This window comes from Cinclus cinclus, chromosome 3, assembly GCF_963662255.1.
Source record: "Cinclus cinclus chromosome 3, bCinCin1.1, whole genome shotgun sequence".
Taxonomy (NCBI): domain Eukaryota; kingdom Metazoa; phylum Chordata; class Aves; order Passeriformes; family Cinclidae; genus Cinclus; species Cinclus cinclus.
The window spans coordinates 33,950,832-33,965,935 of NC_085048.1; the positions used below are offsets into that span (position 1 = coordinate 33,950,832).

Below are 15,104 nucleotides of genomic sequence, written 5' to 3' on the forward strand. Positions count from 1 at the left end.
GGCAAATTTTCCCCCTTTTGATACCTTCACACCTATGATACCAAATTTGTTTCAACACCCCCAAGACTGGAACAAGCCTCTTCAGCACCATTTTCCCCAACCCCAGTATCAGTACCCTGTTACCACTCTACGTGTTTCAGTAATAATTTCAATAAAAAAGACCAAACATGAATGCTTGGACTGAATGGAAACAAGTTAGAAATGGAAGTTATGCATTTATATATATATATATATTTATTTTTTTTAATATATATATATTTTTTGTCAAAAGCAACTGTCAGAAAAAATTATCTGCTTGTCAAGTTTTCAGGCTAAAGTTACGAGTGCAGACAGAATTTGGTTTTCCTTACACAGTGCATGTTTCTAGCTCTGCAGATGTGATTTTATCTGTCATGTTCGACCTAAACAACATCTGTGAGCCAGACATGTACCACAGTGTGACATGCTTGAGCAGGCAGCCACAGAATACCTTATCATTTACAAGAAATCCTTGATGTTAAGATCCGCTAATGGGTCCTTTGTTGGAGGTTTCTTGGGGCTCTGAGTAGCAGGAGTTGGGCTTGGAGAAAGCTGACAGAGGCCAGCCAGGAAGGCAGGAAATAAAACAAAGCAGACAAGAATACACAAGCATTAGATAGGCATAGGCAGTGCTCACACAAGCACATTGCAAGCATACAAAGTTCTCATTTGTCTGCAAGTTCAGCACGGTGCAGTTTTGTTCAAGCATTGCTTGGATTCCATCTTTACTACAGGGTTAACAGTTTTTGGCAAGTTTAATGGATAGGGCTATAGACACTGCAGATCCTAATTAGCATAGCTTCAGATCACTCCCTCCCTGTAAGACAGAATGGAGTTAGGATCTTCAAGCCAGACGGAAGACAGACAATTGTTAGATGTTAAAAACCAAGGTTCAGAGCAAGCAGAGTGCATCCTGCAGGGTACAACTGAAAATCCCTGTGATTGGCACTTAAGTATGAATTATTTCACATTGGAAATGTAAATAAGAGTCCAAAACAGACTGGAAACATGGCTAGATTATACTAGGTTCCTCCTTTGATAGGTATAAAAATCAACAGTTATTCCACAGAAAACTTCTGTTTTGAAGGTCCATGCAATACTTCTGACTAAGGTGGTCAAACGGTTCTCCCATTCTGTCCTTAATCCTCTCCATTTCTACCTCAACTCAGGGCAAAAGTGGTATTCTATATGTAGCCCTGGCACCTTTTAGAATAAATCTTCTGTGTCTCATAATACTATTCTTAGTAAGTGCAGAGACTGTTTAAGGTGGGAGGAAAAGCAAGATTAAGTATATTCTTAGAGGAGTTTTAAGTTCATTTCTACACAGAATACCTTGACAAGTTTCATTGGGAATGAATCTCCTACTTTATAAAGTGTGGTTTGCTGTATGTTGATTGCTTAGTTTTTGCAAAACAAGGGAGGTAGCCTGGTTTCCAGGGTTACCAGTGAGATTTTACAGCTGCAGCTTCAATTTCCATCTCCCTCCTTACTTGAAAGACAAGATAGACTTCTGACTCAAAAGCAAAACACTACAGCTAAATAATTTCCTGCCTCTCCTCTGGGAAGGCCTTTCCTTTTCAGTGTTATCGCAAACCAAACTCTATTTGAAGTACTAGCCTGGGACAGGGATTACATCTTATGCTGCATCACCTGGTAAGTGTAGCTATAGTAAATTTTGGTAGACTGCGAACAGAATAGTAGTGCCTGAGAATTCCACTTGGAGCTTTATTCAAATCTCCTCCAAAACCAGATCGTGGATGTAGTTAGCTGTAGGAGAATTTTCAAACCTGTTCCATTAGTCTCATACAAGGCAACTGAAAAAAAAATCAAGGTGGTTCATGTGATTTGTTGCACGGCAGGCAGCTGATCCTTTACGACATCTCACTTACAGACCAAGTGCTAGAGCTGAGCTGAGGTGATGCACACACACACAGAAGCTACTTTCTAGAGACCTGGAGAGCAATTAAACATTCTTGTAGCAGTACTCACCTGTACACCAGGGCCAGCGGTGGCTCCAAACGGAGGTCTCATCATGGGCTGCCCGTACATCACCGGCTGCTGGGGCATCATGGGCACCCCTGCACCTGCTGGGGGCTGCAAACCAACATTGAGTCAGCAGGGGCTGGCTGAGGGAAGGAGAGCAGTGCAGCAAAAGACACTCACCATCCCAAATGCTGCTCCTGGCTGTGGGACAGGTGGAGTACCTCCTGTGGCAGGAACAGCACTTGCTGGAGGCACAGCTCCTGCCTAAAAAATAAATGAAAAAAGAAAAAAAAGAGAAAAAAAAAAGAAGCAAGCAGAAATCTAACAGCAACCATCTGGGAACCATACAGAGTCTCCAGTATTCTCAAAGCTGTTCTGGAAAGTAGGACTGTTATGCAGCACATATGCAGCCTCAAAACCAAAATGCTTCAAAGAATGAGAGAGCTGAATGTGTCCTTATGCTCAGCTTATTTCTTCATAAGAAAGCAACAGTGACAGACTCCATTCTCTTCATGAACAGAGTCCATTTACTGACTACAACTCAAAATAAGCCCAAGAAAGCACACAGTTTCCTCATCCTTCTACACAGTGTAAGAAAGCATCCCAACTTCATAGCAGCTAACACACTACGGCACTTACTGTAGCACTGCACTTTAGTAAAAGCTTAAGCAGATTGTAAAGACAAAGGAAAAACTGCTATACTCAGTTTACAGTGAAAAAAAATAATTATGCACCAAGATTCATTGAAGTTAAAGGCTAAGTTCACACACTTAAACCACAATCAGAACCATTACATACTTTACAAAGGACAGTTTCGTTTATCTTGCTATGATTTTCATCCATGTGCTTGATTTGTTATTATTTTCATTTGAATAATAGAAGGCAAAAAAAAAAGGTTATCTTCCACTAGAACTCAGGAAGAGAGAACTGTTAGTTTAGTAGTCTGATTGGATATACAGCACAAGAGCAAAGATAACCTGTCCCAGACTCATTATTCAAAACCATTTCATTTTCTGCCTAAGAATTTATGAACTCTATTCCAGTCCGAAAGCTTTCTGGGGAGCATTTCAGTTAAAAATTTTACTGTGCTAAATGAGTCCCCAAACTAAAACCAAGATCTGGACACTCAGGTATGAAAAGCAAGAAATTAAACCACACAGGTTAATGACATCAGATGTAGTGATCTAACTGCTTTTACAGGAACACATTGTAGTTCAGCAGCCAGCTAGGCAGATGACAAGAAAATGGCCATACAAACTGAACCTACTTTTGCTGAACGTCTAAGCACTAGGTCATTCAAGGGAACGGGCTTTGATGTGATTCTGCTGATTTTAATCCTGGAATCGTGAGGTCCAAAGCGACCAAAACCTAAGTGGTTCAGCACTGACATGAAGAAAAGCTTCATTTTTGTCTTCATAATTATTTTGCCTGCAGACCTGGGTTTCTTTGGATTTAAAAAATATCTAAGTGCATGACTTTTAAGAAATACATACAACACAGTACATTTCATGAAATGCTATCAAATCAACCCAGCTTCCCAGAAAGACTCGTTGGTAAAATTACAAGATCAGGCTGATGCTGCAGAAGCTTGAAGTTTCAGGCAGTACAAGTCATCAGGTAGTTCACATCCAAAAAAAAAGCAGTAAAGAGAACATTTTCAAGCTTACAGCACAGAAATGGTTATCACCACTGCCGTATTTAATCCATTGGCTGAGAATAGCCTGTTGGACAGACAGTCCAAGAAGTCCATGTTAGAAACTTCTAGCTAGTTTTAAGCCAGCAGCAGTAACTGTAGTGCAAGTGAGGTGCTGTTAGTATCTTCATGTTTAGTAAGTGCAGTAAGAGAGCAAAAAAAAAAATATATATTCACTTACACTGTACAGTATTGCCCAGCCTTTCTATTAAGAAAAAAAGGTGATGTTACAACTAACACATTAAGAGAAGTACAGAGAATTCTTGTATCTTCCATAATGCTATGGAACATGCTCAGAGTCATGTTAACACCTGGTTGTGGCAGCTAAGAGCTGAACTGGTCATAGTCCCCTTTCAGAGCTCTTTCTTTCCTTTGCCAAACCAGCCTCATTCAAATGGAGGCTGTTTTAAACCTTGTGAGACATTTGATGAGAAGTTGCCCCTATCCAGATTACTTTTGTAAATTATTCATGATCAAGTTGCTCATGTGCCAAGTTTAGATTTTTAGCTCAATTTGACCCTCTTGTCTCAAAATTAGTGCTTTAGTGCTTCTCAAAATTAGTCCAACCTACCAATGGACCTCCTGGGACACCACCAGTTGACCAGGTTGCAGGTGCTACTTTTGGCTGCCAGTTTGCTCCTCCTGTTAATTTTCTCTCTCCAGCATTCCACTGAAGGTCTCCCCTAACAGAGAGGGAGAGAGGCAAGCTATTATTTGCATACTTCCACAGTGAAAATGAAAACCAGTTGCAGCATACATTAGCATTAGACGTGCAGCTACATTAGCTTATGGTGTATGCAGTTGTTAACAGAAAGATATACTTTTAGTGACACTCAGTTCCAAGGGCTGTTAGCAGTAGACACCAGAACACTCTAAACTGAAGTCAGTTACATGGTTATGGCCTTTGTGGTGAGAATTAAAGAGAAATTTTACTTAGTATTGACTGAAGGTAACATATGGCATATACCCTTGCAAAGTAGGAAGAGGGACTGCTACTGCCTATTCTACTGGGGCCAGGCAGGAGAGCTGCCTGCTAGATGTCTTTGAAAGGCCATTTCAGTGCTGGAAATCTTGCTCAGACAGCTGAAGAAGGAAAGCATTCAGTTCTGCAAAAAGTTGATAGATACAAGAGAAACAAATCATTCACAGAATAAAAGGGCTTTCACAAAACCAGGTTTTCTTACAGGCTGCTCTACCCAGAATAAAATACACCAGTTGAAAAAAGGAGATCGAGGGAAGCTATATTTTGGGACTAAACCTCATGACCTATTTCTACATATCCCTCCTATCAGCTCCACAGAGGCACAAAACATTCTGTAGTCTTGCATTCAGAGGAAGACTCAGGGCACAAGCAGGCAGTTAGATTAGGAAGATAAAAAAAAATTAAATGCAATGTTGTAAGTATTTCTTTTTGCAAAAAGAAGCTTATCACTGCATGAAATGAACCTCTTTTCTATTTGGAAGTATTTCAATGCCTACACAGTAAGTACATCCAGAATCTGTAAAAATATAACAAAACTATTACATGTTAGCATAGATTACTGAGGGGAGCTACGCAGTTTATTATCTGGACTTTTTGTTCATTATAAGCTGTTTAGAAACCAGCTACCCAACATGAAGACAGTAATTTACAGGGAAAAAAATGTTTCTAACACTCAGATTTAAGACAGCAAGTTTATAAACTATGTCAGGAACACTGAACCTTAATTATTCAGGGAGCCTGTACAGAATAGAATACTTGCTTCAGAATTTTTCTGGATTGGGAGGCTGGGGCATATAACCAACTCTCTGACTCTTAATAAACACTGAAATAGATGTAGGGTTATACAGCAGAGTAGAAAACTTCCTTTATCTTTAAGTGCAGTTGAACTTACTTTTTAGAAGCAGTACCAGAAATTCCCAGATCTGAAAATTGTAAGGAAAAAGAGGAAATAAAAAAGAAGCCACACATTCTGTAAATTGAAGTATGAAAAAAGTAACAGCTTAAATTTAATTGCACTTGGCTTATCAATACAAAAAGTTTTGGCTGTCTTCATTTAGACAGCATCAGAGGACTGGCCACATCTACCTATTCTTTAGAACAAATATCTGAGAAACCTTGCAGATATTCTGCACTTGAGAAAGTAATTTTTGCTTCACAAGCAAACCAAAGTAACTATATTTAGGTCTACAAAATGTTAAGTTATTTAAGAGCACCAAACTATTTACCATGAATGACAACACTAGTTCCAGTTCCTCATTACACATATGGAAATAAAAACCTGTATTCTACATACACATAAAACGTATTGCCTATAAGTTTTGCACTGTTTTATCTGCTCTGTCATACACGGAAACTCCAAAGAGTTTCCTTAATTACCCTTTGGAAGAAGCCTTAAGTCATTTTTTTTAAAAAAGAGTACTCTTCTCACAGGACCGGTGTTAAGTCCTGTAACTTACAAATTGCTGTTTGATTTTCTCTTCCAAACCTGGATATACCAGATGATTTGTTGAAGACGTTTCAAGGGATTAAGAGTCTTGATGACTTCTAAACACATTATTATTTTCTCCCACACCTAACAGCCAGGTCTGCATCATACATCTTTGTTCTGGCGTGTTTACATATACTAAGAGAGTATTCCTTTTATAAAATTTCAGTAGGATTACACCTTAGCCTAGTTGGGTCTGTGTTAGGTTTTTTTGGGCGGTTGCAGCTACTGATCTCTAATTTCAAAGGCTCTAGCCCTTTTTTCCTACTACAGGAAAATACATATTTAAGTTTAGCATTTCAAGAACATGTTTGCTGAGTTCTCTGCCTGAGAGAGGCCTGTTCTTGAGTGCACTCATCATCCCATTGCAACTCTTTCTCTCATTAAATGTGAAGTCAGCTATTTGTGTCCACCAGCTTTGCTGCTTAAACTGACATCAGACACTTGGGACAATTTTCACCTTTCCATCTATTACAGAGGGGCACATCCATTAAGAGGCTAATATGCCTCTGAAATGTTCCTGGGATGGTCACACATTACAAATCATACCTACCAAACGAATGCCTATTTGACTCAGATCCTGGCTCCAAGACTAAGTGAAACAACTATCTGACCCAAGCCTTATTCCTGCTGATAGCTTCCCCAGTTTCCACAGCAGAACAGGAGGATACTGAAGCAAGCTAAAATAGACAGGTATTTGGCTCCATGGAAAAGCAACATGCATGCCACACCACTTAAAACCAAAATTTGTCACTTACTGCCTACTAAGTTTGCAAGAGACGAATCAAGATCACTTCCAAGGCCTTTGCTTGCTGCTGCAGCAGGGACTGTTGCTGTGGCTGTAGGTGCTACAGGTTGACCAGAAGGAACCATAGTTGGCATAAGAAGATCACCTAAGCCATCAAACACTGGAAGTGAAAGGAAAGTGAGTTAGAACAGCAGCTGTGATCAGAAATGCACTGCCTGCTACTCTGCTGCTGCTCAATGAACACAGCACAGACAACCACATCACAAGTCTTACCGAAACACCATTTGACATTAAAATTAATGCCAACAAGGGCATGCATGTCATTTTACTAGACACTGAATGTACAGTAATCCTCAAGAAGCTATACCAATGAAAACTAATATGAGAAGACATGCCTAAAAGGGATTTAATTGGAGTATTGAATCTACATAGATACAGCACCATTTCCACATGACATTATTTTTCTTACAACCATCCTTACAGAGATGTCAGATACACACATTTGTCAGGAGATATTCATTTAAAGATTTTTAAAATGAACATCTTGTGGCAAATACCAGTCAGAATTACTGTGGCAACAGCAGACTTATACCTTGACATCTCACAGCAACACGATTGGCAGTCTCAAGATGTTACTATTCACTAGCAAGCAGCAGGGAACTGGGAAAACCTACTAACATCTTATGAGATCAGAAGGAACCAGAACCATCCACACAGACAGTTAGTCTCCTTAGTCCAGTCATCCAACACGGAAGCTCAGTTTTTAGATCCCTTGAAGTCAAACTGCTTGGTACATCTCATGCCTCAGTTCTATCTTCTGATCTGTATTTGAGGTACATGCTAATATTAAGTCAACAGGGAGGGGTAGCATGTGCACTGGCAAGCAACCAAATAACCAAGCAGCAGTACTATTTCCATCTTTTTTTTCTTTTTGTACGGTTGTAGAACTCACCAATTTTAAGTTTGTAGCAAGGACCCAGCATGAAAAATATAGAATGGAAGAGATGCAAACAAAATGATAGCAGTGGTAAAGGTTTAAGCTTGTAGTCAGGCAAAGAACTCTAGGCCAGTTTCAGTTGTGTGTACCCTCAGGTGCCATGCAGGCTCCAGAGCACCATCAGCAGCAGTGGCAAGATGACTTGCCTTTATACTTGATATACAGAGTAGTGTTTTCCTTGTGTAACTCCTGATTCATGCTATCAAGCACATGCAAGGATGATGTATATGCTAGTTTGTTTTTTACTGACATGGTAGAATAAAAAATGGGTGCAGAGAGCTCTTGGGCACACACCAGCCTCATCACCACCCTGAAGTTCTTCCAGTAAGAAAGAAAAAGGAGGTCACTGATATTGCTTGCACTCAGAGCCTTAATATGGTGTCATTAACTCATCTATCTCAAAAAACACATTAGAAAATTCACAGGAAGAAACCCTGTGGCTCACCTGATGCATCAAACGAACTGCCAGTTGTTGGAGCTGGTGTCCCAAAAGCTGCATCAAAGTTCGGCTGTAGTAATCCAGTTTGAGCTGGAGTGACTGGGGATGGTGATGGAGAGGGAGCAATAAAAGAACCTCCAAAGCCTTTTAAAAAACATATAAGAGAGGTGAGGACATTAGAGCCAGCCTTGTTAGACTGTGTTTACCAAAACCTCAGTCTATAGAGGGCAGAACGATAAAGACAACTTTACTAAACCATTTTAAAATAAAGAACATTTCAGCAGCCTATATGAGTTTCCTATGTTTATTAGGTTTACTTCAGTATAATGGAACCAAGAAGCCCTCATAACCCAAATCCTAGCCCACAGCAAGTCTCATGCTCAGAGCTGCTAACCCTGAATATGGCAAACCACACTGGGATCAGAGGTCTGTCACAGTCTGTTCTTGACATGAGTTTATAGTGGAATAATGCAGGTCAGAAGGGATCTCTGGAGGTCAGCCAGCTACACACCCTGTTTAAAGTCAGTCTGATCAAATAAGGTTGGCCAGACATCTGCCTTGGCACCTCCAAGAGCAGATTTTACTGGCTCTCTGGGTGGCCTGTTGTCATATTAGACCATTATTAGTATTTGATGAGTTTCCCACACACATTACCATGACCTTTTTTTTACTATCTTTGTGCACCTCCAAGAAGAACCTGGCTAGTCTCCTCTGCATACTCCTGTGAGTTTAGATATCTATAAGGATTCTCTTTGGCCTTCTCAAGGCTGAATGAGCCCAATTCAGCCGCTCTGCATATGCCACACGCACAAGTCACCATCTCTGCGGCTTTCCACTGAACCCACTCTGGTATGCCTTGATCCACATCAAGAGATTCTCTAATACATTCCACACTACCCATGCCCAGCTGCATTCCCTGTCTCTCTTCCAGCACATACTGTGGTGGTTCCAGTTGCCCAAGTCCCAAAGCTTGTGATAGTGACGATTTCTCCAGCTGCCTAAAAAAGGCTTCCTCCACTCGCCTCTTCTTGAGGAGGTGGTCTGGAGCATATATCTGCTAAAACATGACTGACGCTAGATCATCACCTGCTCCATGCATTCAACTATCCACACAACAGGGCTAATCTCCACACAGTCAGACCAGAAGCATGTTGACCAGATGCAGGGATGACAAAGGCAATTCACTGCAGCAATTCCTAAAGCACAGGAGCCATCTGAAGAGCCTGTCTTTCTACTTCCTGAGTGAGAACACAGAGCCTGGCAGAAGGGTGTGATCCAATATCTGTTTAGAAAGTTCTGTAACCTTTTGCAAAACCCCATAAAATGTCTGTTTTTCCAGCTACAGAAGAGAGGGCTTCCCAGCTTCTGGCGAAAATTTGTATGATGACTGATCCTAATTCCATAGCTTTTTAGCCTTGCACAATTTAAGAGGAATACCAGGCACAGAGGCCATAAAAATTCTTTAACAAACTGAGTTCCTAGTTGTCTAGAGATTGCACAAGACCCCAAGAAAGTCTGCAGAAACAGCAGCAACTGAGTCAGATGTGCTGTCTGGACACCCTCAAGTGCCTGATTTTGAGGCTGCTTTTACAGAGTCAAGTAAGATTTCATATAAGAATATGTTGTTAAAATATATACCAGGACACACATGCAAACAGTTTAATTGGACAGAAAGATCTAGAAGGGACTAGACTGTTGTATTTATCAGCATAGTTCTAGTTTTGTCTGCTGAAAGGCTTGGAGTAGGAAAAGATTTCTTCCAAATTCCCTAAGCAAGTCAAGAGCAGGAACTTATTTGACAGCAGAACACTTAAGACGATTATGAACAGCAAGTACACTCATAACATTATGCATATAAACACTTAGTACAACCAAACACTCATAAACCATGAAGGACAAGCCTTCAGCTGCCATATGAACTCCAGATACTCTTAAATTGAAAACTGCATTACACTGCAGGCTATACATCTGCCATTATCTAGAGTGAACAAATGCTTAGCAATATGCTGCAATATTTATAGACTCCCTCTGTCTCAAAAAAAAAAATAAAATAAAATCATATCTACTTAGAGCCCTTTGGAATGTATATTCAAAGCATAAACAAAATAAATTTTAAAAAATCATCTATTCACCCCAACTGCATCAGGTCTGCTTGAGTATTTAGACTTAGAACATCCCTTTTATAATTTGGGCTTTGATTTAATGCAACTCATCACATACAGAGAGCACATTGGTGAAGTTTAAAGCCATCTGGAGCACAATTCCTACTTGCATTTAAGCTTAGTTATGAATAACAACATAAAATATTTTATATTGTAGCATTTGCATAAGCAGAATTAGCTTCTGTCCAACAACCGCATTGCACCCAATTTGCTGATAACACATGGAACTGCAAAAGACAGTCATGTTCCAGAGTCTGTTAGTTAAAACCTGATCTATGGCCTTAAGCCATCCATAAACTAAATAATACTAAGACCTATTGAAGCAATATGAAAAAAAAGGTAGCCTCCTACCTTAAAATCTGAAGCAGTCTGTCCTAAAGATTTAGCATGTATTTACACATTATATCTCAGTTTAAGGATCTGGTTTGCTGTCTGAGAATGATGCATACCTTATTATCTAGACAACTTCTTCCTTCCTGTGGCACATCTAGACAATGTCCACACTCCAAGCAGGTACTTGAAAATGTAACCTACCCACTAATTCCTCAAACTGTGCTGGTTTTGGCAACGGTAGCATTAATTTAAATAATGACACAAATTCCCCTTTTGGAAACACGAGAGAAGTTAAAACAAGTCTTCTACAAACCAGAAGTGCAAGTGTTGGGACTTTACTCTCTACAAACTTCAAACTGGGATGGGGATAAGTCACAGCTGTTTAGCTCAATCACTGTAGCCACTACAATACATGGTATAGCATGAATTTTGGAGAACAGTACACACAGAATTCAGCTGAAGCTGCTTATCTGTAGGGTGCAGACTAAAATACTACAGTTATCCAACCTTTGATATAGATTGTGACAGGGGTGCCACATTCAGCACTAGCAGAGACCTAATCTCGTCCACTATAAGGAAAGGGTCTCTATCACTTCTCTGCCCTTGTGCTCAGAAAAGCATGCTCTCATCATCCCACTCTCTTTGGCTAAATGTAAGACTGCAACCAAGTCAGTCATTCAAGCTACTAACATGTCGGTGTTCAACCCAATTAAAGAAACCAAACTGAATTAACTCAAAGTTTAATTAGCACTAAGGAACAAGAAGTATAGCCTCAAATACTGCTTAACTTTAGTAGTGCTACAGACAACCAAAGGAACTTTATGGAGGGATTCATACTCAGTGAACAGTACAGAAAAATAAGGGCTGTGTGGGAGGTAGGAAAGCAAAGATCATGGAAAGAAGATAATCTATGGAATTAACTTGTAATTCATTATATTGCCTCCATTATAAATCACTCTAATTTTAATTAAAACTTCTAAAGAAATCTAAAAAAACTTCTAAAGAAAGAAACTTCTAAGAAATCTTGTTAACAACTATTTTATTCCACTATCTACACCCAAGGAACATATAAATATCCCAAACACCATTTCTTAGAATTGGTCTAAAGTAACAAGTTTTTAGAAGTCCTTTATTACCAGCAAGTAGGTCTGCAGAAGCTGAGGAACTAGAAGCAGCCTGGGTTGTGGGCTGGGGTTCAGAAGCACTACTTCCAAAAGCATCTAAAGGGAATTCCAGAAAGCATCAAGAAAAAGTGAGGCATTCAATATTAAATATATCAATTCATCACTTATCAAAACATGACAAAAGAATAGCCACTTCATACATCAGAGGACGAAAATGAAACTGCTTGGCCATCCTTATTGCAGAGCAGTACCATGGATGCAAAGTTCAGGTGGAAAAAAGGATGTACCAACCAGCATTTGAAAGAAACCTCTTTTATTTGGACTTCTCAGGTACAAATCACAGCATTCAAGAAAACAGGGTTTTGGAGAGGAATGCATTGGTTGAAAATTTGGAGAATTCCAGCCAGAAGCCAGTAGTTCACATGAAATATTTTTAGAAGAATAATCTCACTGATGTTTGAAATTCACTGCTTCTAAGCACCACTTCTGCTCTTCAACATGCCTAGAGCTGGTTGTGCCCATCCCAATTTCCACCTGTCAAATCCTGTGATTCAGATATACCTGGTCTGAGACAAGTCACCCTCAAAACTTCAGCTGCTTTGAGAAACAGAACTGAGAGAAAACAGCATGACCATGGAGATTGGCAAAGAAGAAAAAAGGAGAGAGCGGAATTTCGCTGGACATCTGAGGGAAAAATCACACATGCACTGACTAGGGACAGAATGGAAAGTGTCATGACAGCAGAATGACCACACTGACAGCTTATTTGCAGTTCGTTATGGTACAATTTTAAGAACCAGACATGCCAGGCTCAGCCCTAAGGCCACACAGAAAAGTTGTGAGAAGGGGAAGCCCGCAGCTTTAGCAAAGCGCAAAGGTAATTGAAATGAAGTGATTCAACTCTGAAGTGGTGAGGAAACAAAAATACCCACCACCAAATAGGTCAATCACACCTGAAGAATCCACCTTTGCTGGAGAGGCAGTGGGTAGAGGAGAGGGGGCTGCAAATGCATCCACTGCAGTAAGCACAGGATAAATAATATTTAGTATCAGCAAGGCAACAATGATAGCTAAATATTTCAAAGCCACAGGGGCTCCAACAGTTAGAACCAGAGGTTTGGTAAATTCGGGTAATAGTCTCCAGAACTGCAAACAGAAAGTGTTACATTTCTCACACAGCAACTGAAAACCACAGCACTTTAAAGAAAACTTTGCTTATTTTCTTATAGATTACAGGAGGATTTCCTCTCTCAACAACCACATCACTTACTTACTGAACTTAAGTGTCAGCCACTTCATAATTTGCATCTTCAGCAAGTGCAAATTGGCAGTATGTTATGTTATTTTATTTTATTATTTACTTTGGGAAAAAGTGCAAACCCAGGAAGTACGTGGAATGGCCTGTGAAAACAAGCACTCACCAGATAAAAGATCACCAGTGAGAGAACTCTCAGGCACAGGAGAAGCTCCAGGTTGTGGAGATGAAAATGTATCTTCCAGAAATGAAAAGAAAAAAACGAGAAATAAGTATCCCTCCAATCAGTTTATACCATTTCACAACCTCAAAACAGCACAGTATTGGAAGAATTCTCTCATTACCTGTACCAAAGAGATCTATGCTAGGAGTAGCGTCTGGTTTAGGTGCTGCAGGTGTATCAGGAGCAGACTCAAACAAATCTAAGGCCAAGAACACAACACATCTTTAACTCATTTTTGAAAGGCAGGACTGAAAACAGAAGTTTCCAATTTTGCACACCATATTTGAAATTAATAGGCTCTCTGGCTTGAAAGCCTAGCACACAACACGCATGCAACAACGAATTGTTCATTTGGTACTCCTGACAGATCAATCCACCAGAATCAAAGAGTTAAAAACAAAATTACCACCAAATATATCTAGAGCAGGAGGAGCGGAGGTGGTGGCGGTAGCAGAAGTGGTGGCAGTAGTAGTGGTAGTGGCAGTAGCTGTAGTAGCAGTAGCAGCAGCAGCAACAGCAGCAGCTGGAGAAGGAGTTGTTGCAGGAACTGGAGTGGCTGCACTAGTTGTAGGGGTAACTACAGGAGCAGCAGTCTCTGTTGGCTTCATAGCAAAGAGGTCCAGCTCAGGAGCAGCCTCTGCACTACCTTCGGATGGGGCAAAGGGGTCTTGTAAAAAGGAGAGGGGAAATATATGTGTATGCATACTTAGGATCAGTGAGGGAGGAAGTCAAGAACACAGCAATGCACATACTGCAAATACACCCACGCACACAGAGGAGGTCACTCTAGCATCTAGCTTACTTATCTAGACATGTTACTTAAGTTTGTCTAAAATAAAGACTGCCTAAAAGGCTGAGCAGTCTAGTTATTAGAGGGGAGAGCTTTCAAAGGCTCTTTGTCAAATATGACAAAGGACTATCCAGGCTACTCTTTTACAACTCAGCAGCGACAGAACTGTTCATTAGTACTACCAAATAAACACAAAGTCACCGGGACTTGGGAAGAGGCAGTTTTGTTAAGCATGCTCTTCAGTCTAAGGTTTGTTTTTACCAATTGCAAACAGTATGAAATTTTCAGAAAAACACACTGCCATGTAGTTTAAACAAGAAAAAAATCACAAAAAAAACCAAAAACAAAAACCAGCAAAACAAGAGACTATCTAATGACATAAAACCCACCATTTCCTGAACATGCATCAAGAGCTGCTGCTACAGGGGTTGGGGTAGCTGGTGCTGCTGCCCCTTCAGCTGCTGCAGGGGCTTCCCCAGGAGAAGCTGCAAAGGCATCTTGGGTGCAGTTTAAGAACAGAAATTAAAAAAAAAAAAAAGAATAAAGAGAAGAAAAATATAGTAAAAGAGCCAAGTTAAATTGCATAGGTAGATTCCCTTATACAACATGAATGCAATTACTCCAACAGCAAGACAAGTCATGCAGGGCAAAACACTTTGTCTTTCCCCCAGCCCCACACAAGCAGGTTCCAGACAGGGTTTGCAGATGGAGTTTCTTGGGTTGCCCACAATAAGCACAGTGAATGTAAAAGAAGGCATTATTCTCATTGTATAAGGGTTCAGAGCAGCGTGCTCATGTACTACCCAAAATTAACTAATTAACAAAATTAAGAGCAGATATTAACAATTTGCATGCTCAAAGCCTGTACTGC

At 40.2% G+C, this 15,104-nt stretch overlaps 1 protein-coding gene across 28 annotated transcripts in view; it reads right to left on the reverse strand.

Moving 5' to 3' along the window:
* Positions 1-477: 477 nt before the first annotated feature.
* The window catches only part of SNAP91 (synaptosome associated protein 91), a 59,199-nt gene continuing 44,572 nt past the window's right edge, over positions 478-15,104 (reverse strand). For 5 of the 28 annotated variants that reach the window (XM_062488626.1, XM_062488624.1, XM_062488618.1 and 2 more), the window contains 13 exons: positions 14,623-14,730; positions 13,850-14,110; positions 13,565-13,642; positions 13,387-13,458; positions 12,898-12,981; positions 11,978-12,061; positions 8,353-8,490; positions 6,921-7,070; positions 5,569-5,599; positions 4,266-4,377; positions 2,182-2,265; positions 2,008-2,112; positions 478-570 (listed from right to left, as the gene is read on the reverse strand). In XM_062488626.1, the coding sequence (XP_062344610.1) occupies positions 478-570; positions 2,008-2,112; positions 2,182-2,265; positions 4,266-4,377; positions 5,569-5,599; positions 6,921-7,070; positions 8,353-8,490; positions 11,978-12,061; positions 12,898-12,981; positions 13,387-13,458; positions 13,565-13,642; positions 13,850-14,110; positions 14,623-14,730 (1,400 nt within the window). Of the gene's footprint in view, positions 571-1,917; positions 2,113-2,181; positions 2,266-3,875; positions 3,900-4,265; positions 4,378-5,568; positions 5,600-6,920; positions 7,071-8,352; positions 8,491-11,977; positions 12,062-12,897; positions 12,982-13,386; positions 13,459-13,564; positions 13,643-13,849; positions 14,111-14,622; positions 14,731-15,104 lie in introns of those variants that run through there. The other 23 variants (XM_062488628.1, XM_062488623.1, XM_062488622.1 and 20 more) reach the window with 16 other exon arrangements.